Consider the following 7,605-nt stretch of genomic DNA (forward strand, 5'->3'; position numbering starts at 1 on the left):
AAAATGAATTAGTTTTAACGTTTATATTTAACAGAGTCACGTAGACGCGCAAATGCTGCCCTCTAGTGACAAATAAAAGCTACWACAACTCTTGTATTACTGGAGATGGTCCCTTTTATTTTTTAAATTTTATTTCTGGGATTTCATCTTATTGTTGACAAAATGTTGTTTTACTTTGCGGCGGTCATACTAGGTGTTAGAAATAAGACTATGAAAATGCATTTAGTTGAACCACTAATTTAACCAGTGCAAACCTCATGTTTAGGAATAAGCAAAAACTAATTTGAATTTATTTGAAGCAGGTAAAGATAATGGATAAATAGATTAAACATACAAACAGCAAACTTGTAAMGTTTTCTGGCATCAGTGTTATGTTCTAATGTACTTGTTTACCTTCAATATATTCCTGATAAGCTTCAAATATTGATTCYATTCCCTGCCACTTGGAAACTGGAGGTTCCTCTTCCTCCTCATCCTCTTCCTCCTCCGAGTTCTCAGGACCAGACAGGTCTTCCCTCATCACGTTGACCTCCTTGTGGAGGGGCATTGAAAAGTGCTGCCCGTTGGGCTGAGGGTGGGCGTGCGACAGTGGATGGCAAAATGTTGGTGCGTTCGTGTGAGACTGTAAATGTGGCTGAGGCGGGCGGCTGGGGGTGTTCTGAAGCTCGGGGATGTTGTAGTGGACAGAAGACTCCTGAAGGTGGGACGACTCGGACGCACCTGCAGCTGCACCTAAAGGACAAAGACAAGAGAAACAACAACAAAGAAAAAGTTACGTTTTATTCTTTTAGGTGAATTTAGTGTCAGTGACTGTTCAAATATACATTTTGATACGGATCACTTAAAACACTTGCCAGTTTCACAACTGTGAAACATTCCATATGTTTTTCAATTAACATTTATTACTTTAATAATTGGGAAACTAAAAAGAAAACACTCGTTTAAAGGGATCCCTGATTAGTTATAACATTAGACTTCATTTGATAAACATATATTTTAACTGTAAAATAAAGACTGTAAAAATACTGTAGGCTGTTTAGTTTTGTAAATTTTTAAAAATATATTTTAAAAATATTTAACACGGACGGAGCTATTTTATTTACACACAAAGCATTCTGGGTAAAGGATGAAATGGATAGGTCCTCGGTGTAAGTGAGCTATATCCACCCTGAAGGTTAATCTTGGACAAGATCTGATGATCGACTCTTTTAAATGAAACCAGAGAGCGTTGACAGAGAGGAGAAGGTAGAAATGACTCAGCCTGTAACTGAAAATATGGATGGAGGACAACAGAGCTGCTTCATGGAAGAAGAACCTCAGCTTAGCCTGTTAGCCTTTGTGCTAGCGCTGATGCTATATTACCTTATATGTATTAGCTCGGCGCTAGCGCGACAAACAAGCTAAACTGAGGTCCTCCATCCATATTTTCAGTTGCAGTTGAGTCATTTTTGTGTTCTCTCTGTCATGTGGATGGACCTCAGTGATGAGAGGAGAATGTGTAGCACTGAGCTAATACATATATATGTGATAGCATTGGGGCTAACACTTAAGCTAACAGGCTAAGCTGAGGTTCTTCTTCCATGAAGCAGCTCTGTTGTCCTCCATCCATATTTTCAGTTACAGGCTGAGTCATTTCTACCTTCTCCTCTCTGTCAACGCTCTCTGGTTTCATTTAAAAGAGCCAGTTGTCAGATATTGTCCAAGATTAACCTTCAGGGTGGATATAGCTCGCTAGCAGCCTCGCACGAGTACCTATCCACGTCATCATTTACCCAGAATGCTTTGCGTGTAAATAAAATGGCCCCTTCTGTGTAATATATTTTTAAACTTTTATTTTAAAAATGATAAAAACTGAACATCCTACAGTATTTTTACAGTCTTTATTTTACAGTTAAAATTTATGTTTATTAAATAAAGTCTAATGTTACAACTAATCATGGATCCCTTTAAAGATGAGGATTTCTCCATCCTGTCATGAAACACCCAGGTAATGTGTGATCCATCTACCTTTATGTTTCTGCAGAGCTTTCTGAGTGGACTGAAGCACAGATTCATGAAACTGCTGGGCAAATTCCTCCGGGGTGAAGCTGTCCCAGGGTTTTGTGCGTCCGTTGACGCTGTGAAGCCCCTCTTTAGRTTGCAAAGGGAGTGGGGGACGCAAGCTGTTTAGCAAGCTGGAGCTCCTCTTTGAGATGGGGCCTTCACTGGGCCCCCGGGCCTTGTCTGGGTATACAGCTGGAGAGGGGGGCTCCTTTGGCCTTAATGTGTCTCCAAGGGATTTTGGATGGCCACTGGGYGACGTCGGGCAATGTAAAGGGGGGCTATGTTGTCTGACATTATGGTGGTCTTCAGATTCAGAGGAGTGCTGGGTAAATGCTGGATCTGCAATAATCACAGCAGGTTATTCATGATGAGGTCAATAATATAACAATAATACAACTGTATAAGTAGAAATGGCTATAGATTTCCTCAGATACGTTTAAAAATCAATATAAACACTAAAATACTTCAGGGGTGGGTAAGCATGTTTATTCATAGGCATGTCTTACCAGAGTTCTGCGCTGGGGGGCTCTTACACAGTGGATGAGGTGCATGCCTGATGGTATCCAAGGTTACACTCTTTTCTTTAATGGCTTGAAGCAGTTTAACCACCCTTTCATTGTCTAAGACAGAAAAAAAMACATGGTTTAACATTAATCTTGTCTGGGAGTTTTACATTTACTGCTACATACACTGCTCTTTAAGCATTTAGTTTTCCATYTTTGCGTTACAGCAGGACAAGTGATGCAAAAGGTTGAATGCTGCCATCTCCAGGCAACAAACAYTAAACCACACACTGAGGGGCATTTGGAGTGTGTGCAACCCCCACCCCATTTGTTAGGACCATTTAAGCTTTTAAATGAATTTACCTGTTAAGCCCTAAGGGGTTTTAGAGGTAATTTCRGCCTGAAAATACACAYCAAAATAAAGCAAGAATAGCTCCACAGTTATAAGGTCTAAATGCTAACTRTTGAAATTACCAKATTTCCCTCTGGGATCAATAKAGTATTTTTGAATTGAATTTGAATTGAATTGGTACCTCTGTAAAGGTAAGTTCTTAAAGATAATTTCTTAAGTGAAACCACTATTGTAGCTCTTACTGTGCCTGAGTTATTTGTGATTAAATAAAAGAAATTTTGTAATTTTTTTTAGCCTCGCCTAAATTTTTTTTAAAATCAACATTGCAAAACACAATGAAAATTCTTGTGAAAACCCAGGAATGCCCTTAGATTTTATACATCTACATCTTGAGAAAAATTGTAGCAAATTAGGACTGAATAAGTTGAAGTATATTCATTTCACAAAGGTTTTAGTGAGCAGTGTGCCAGGCGGAAATGGCATTTTGGCACAATTTAGCCAAATGTACCCAAAACTGTGCCAAATGGGTTTTTTACTTTATGAAAGAGAATCTGGTCTAATAAAAGTGTTGGTTTCTATTGCAGGACTCATTCTGCATATGACATAACCTTATATTTTTACATTTACACTGTTTACACTGTGCTTCATCAAAATCTACCATTGTGCACACAATGAAATCACTGAATGGAACCTAACTCCGCCTCGACATTTTACGCATGAGGGCTGTTATTTATACTCTCGGTTACGCACAAACTTCACGTCACCAAACAAAGAGTAACACAGTGTCAAGATATATACCTGAATTCATGAGAGCTTCGTCTTTTCAAAGATACCAAAGTGAGGYGTATGGAAGCAAAACTTGCACAGCAACAGTTGCGGAGAACTTCCTGATACTGAAACGGTCCGCGACGGTTCAAGTAACTTACAAATGTTTATATAGCTTGAAAGTCATAAATATTTATCCAAAAATAATTTGGCGACTCATTTTAAAAACATTAAAGACACCTTTTGTGATGGACTTAGAAAACATTTGGGAAAAATAAGTTTTACACCTACTTTAGCAAACAATGAATGACACCAACTGCTGGTCCTGTACAGGGCCCGTCGGACTTCAATTTTTTGTAATGAACATGAAAGGATTTTTTGAAAGATAACGATGATAAAATATTGCAAAACAAATTTCACATCACTGAGATGAACAGTTGCTGAGATATTTGCATGTGATGAAACAGGAAGTGATGTCAAAGGGGAATGTCTGCATGTAAACAGATCATTGTTACAACAGCTGACACAGGCTGTAGAGAAGAATCTGATGTTTCTTTACATTATTTTGAATCACTATCAAAGAGAGATGAAGAAGAGTTAAAGCRTAAATAATGTTTTAATAAACAAAGACCAGACAGTTTATTTTATTAATGAGTTCCCCTTTGATGTCACTTCCTGTTTCACTTTGACTGAACCAAATTCAAAAGAAAATAGGCCAGTTATGTGACAAAATGGGTGAAATCATGTGTATTATGCCAGTTTTCTTAAGTATAAAGATGTTTTCTTTGACTTTTTGTATTTGAAGGATAGGTGTGTCACACACACTTTAAAGAAAGCGTTTAGGTCAAGATGCTGGTTTGAAGGCTCATACTAAAGGGACTCAGAAACGCATTACATCAGACAGCCTCGACACAAGTTCACCTTTCTAACTGGGGCAATGCAAAGCTTTACACTGTGGGCACATTGCTTATTAATAATGCTGCATATAATAGGAGTATGAGGTTGACATCATTTTCCAACTCCTTCATGATTTCCTTWGTGGTTCGAGTCAGCGTGTTCATCAGAGTGTGGTGCACCAAGTWGAGCTCGGTGCATCAGCAAACTTCAGAACAGACTGAGATCAACGGTTTTCTAATCACTAAAGGAGCAGCTTCTTAAATGAGATGTCAAACAGAAAACAGGAAAGAAGCAMCTGTTATGTATGTACTGGCCAATGTGTAATTTCCTTATGACACGTGGGCTCTGTTATGTTACAAAAAATGGTTTGTGTCAACCAATAACATTTATGACTACCTAATTTTGACATAGTTCCAATGGTGATAACATATGCTGTGTCCCAAATCAGGGGTTGTGATTTCTTGGTTTCTTTCTTTCTTTCCTTCCTTCCTTCCTAATAAATAAATAAATAAATAAATAAATAAATAAATAAATAAATAAATAAATAAATAAAAAGCCATAATAATTTGGGTTTAGCTCCAGTATAAGTATATGTATTTGAATTTTATTTAACATGCCATTGCAGCGAAAATGTCATCAGCTAAGTTGCTAAACATGCATTTAAAAACTAATTCTTCGGTCCGTGATGAATTTAGGAACTTCGCCATTAAAAAAAACAAACCTCTGCTGTAAATATATTGTCGGCTGCGAAGGACACTTAGATGCAGKCTACGGTTTCCGGGTTTTGTCGACCGCATAAGTAGTCGGCTAAGAATTGGGACAGCCTACAGCGCGGCGCAGTGCCCTATGTCGGCTGCAACCCCTGAATAGAGACACTGTTGTAGTTTTTGATACCCAAACTCTGAATAAAAGGAAGCCATATTTTAGCAATAATTAAAGCTAATACTTATGTACACCATTAACATAGGAATTTGACTATATTGTGTAGTTCCTGAAATACACACAAAACAACTTCTAAGCAATAATTAAGAWGTACACTTGGAATAAATYGAAGACTGGTTAAACTAAAGATCTYACATGATGYACTGAACAGTGTTGGAGGTGGTCACTCGTCCACAGACTGACCTTTTCTCTGCTGCATAGTGACATGGGAGAGTTTAAACATGGTGAGAAATCGCTTCTTATCCTCCAGCTCCGGTGCCTTGTCCATTTCCTCCGGAGTGAAGCTCGTGCTGAGCTGAGGAGGAGGAGGAGGGGGAGTGCGTTTTGATTGCGAGGCGGGTGGAGAAGGGCTGCGCTCCTTGAGCATTCTCCTCCTTTTCCTCCTCTTCTGCTGCACGAGCTCATCGCGCCGGCCCACCGTGGTCAGGCCTACAACTTTCAGAAAATCTAATTTCTACACGAAGAGATAAAAAGAAAAAAAAGTTTAATTGAGATGACTTGTACGRTTTTTGTGTAGAAGCCCAGAAAGCCTATATTTTGGGTGATATTTTACCTCTGTGGAGTCATCAAGCTTGAGTGGCGGCTGCTCTGCTACTCTCCTYAGATGGGCTCTCACCTCCTCTTCATCGCTCTCATCATACGAGTCATCCAGTTCGTAATAGTAACCTGCAGAAAATGAAAAAATAAATAAATAAAAAAATAGCTCCTTTTCAAATCTACTTGTAGATATGACCTGTACATTAAAATATGACGTTTAATGTTTCTCTAAACATTAGATTCAATTATAGGTTTATTTGAAATACCTTTTTCCCGGGCTTCCCTCCTCCTTTTCTCCTCCAGGTCCAGCTTACTGACAGGCCTCCGGTGCTGCTGTAGAAACTCATCATAGATCAGCATCGTGTCGGGACCCATCCCCAGGGGGGCTACCTGCACAATRCCCGGCCCAGAGACCATTCCGAGACCATGTCCGTGTCTACTTTGCCCCGGATGTCCCTGGAAATTCTTCAACCCAGCGTTGATTTTGGTGCCTCCTTCTATTTCGTACTGACTCGACAGAGGCAGCGACGCCCTCTGCTGGTTCAGCAAGGACTGGGTGGATTTCTCTAGCTCGGCAAGAAAGGTGCTGGGCTCAGGAAGTCCRGGGGGCGCTCTCAGAGGTGGGTATTTCTCCACGGCCACCACATCACGRCTTCGAGACACGTCTTCGTATTTGGAGGGTCCTGGGGGCAGCCGACCGAGCTCGTAATGGCCCATCCCTGAGAGCTCGTGGTTACGTCTGGATTCTGAGACCGACTCGATGAGAGCTGCCGGGTTCCACAGGGTGGTGGGAGGRGGAGGGTGGTGTTCGCGAGGTGGCGGTGGAGGTTTGGGGGAGATGAGGGGCGGAGGGGCACCTAAGTGAGGGTGATGATCTCGACCTCCTGGCTCATGAGGATTCTGCACAGACCTGTGGCGACAGAAGTACGTACMAACGTAAGCAAGGTGGAGTACTTCCTAATTACAAACACGAATACAGACAGCAAACAAAGCTCARACGCCACGCCTACTTCCTTTGTACCCGTGTCAGTGTGTCTGCGCAAAGCAGCGTTATCAAACCCAGACAGAGTAGCCCAGAGCAGAGTGAGGATGTGGCCAAGGCACACGCTTTCCTCCTAACACAGAGGCTGCTTTTTCATCTGTCGGGCTTTTGTAGTTACGCATGTGTGCACCCACAAACATGCACACAGGGAAAAAAAAAACAGTATACTAAATAAGAGGCCAAAAGAAATGTCATTCTGACAGGACGCCAGAGAACAAAAAGACTGATACACYGACAGAAAAAAAAGAAAAAAGAGATGGGAGGGGATGGTGGGGAGCTGTAGTGCTGGAACAGAAAAAGTCAAAGTGAACAGGAAATAAGGGCAAGACTGGTGATGGACACTTTCTCAAGTGCATTTCCAAACCAAACCTGGCAGTAAAGCACACTGCACATGACCAGTCAAATTACCCATGCCTCTTGTGTGTGTGTGTGTGTGTGTGTGTGTGTGTGTGTGTGTGTGTGTGTGTAAGTAAAGTGTGTCTTATCTGCAATCTGCAGACTGTGAGCTGTGATTATGTGATTAT

General features: G+C 40.8%; 1 protein-coding gene across 1 annotated transcript in view; it reads right to left on the bottom strand.

Annotated features, from left to right (window-relative positions):
* The window catches only part of LOC106535102 (genetic suppressor element 1), a gene marked incomplete at its 5' end in the record, with an annotated part of 29,388 nt that overhangs the window by 4,707 nt on the left and 17,076 nt on the right, over positions 1 to 7,605 (bottom strand). Inside the window, 6 exon segments of the mRNA XM_014032004.1 lie at positions 394 to 732; positions 2,008 to 2,382; positions 2,550 to 2,663; positions 5,686 to 5,956; positions 6,056 to 6,168; positions 6,306 to 6,949. Coding sequence (XP_013887458.1) covers positions 394 to 732; positions 2,008 to 2,382; positions 2,550 to 2,663; positions 5,686 to 5,956; positions 6,056 to 6,168; positions 6,306 to 6,949 — 1,856 coding nt within the window.

Source organism: Austrofundulus limnaeus, unplaced genomic scaffold (assembly GCF_001266775.1).
Source record: "Austrofundulus limnaeus strain Quisiro unplaced genomic scaffold, Austrofundulus_limnaeus-1.0 Scaffold1362, whole genome shotgun sequence".
NCBI classification, from domain to species: Eukaryota; Metazoa; Chordata; class Actinopteri; order Cyprinodontiformes; family Rivulidae; genus Austrofundulus; species Austrofundulus limnaeus.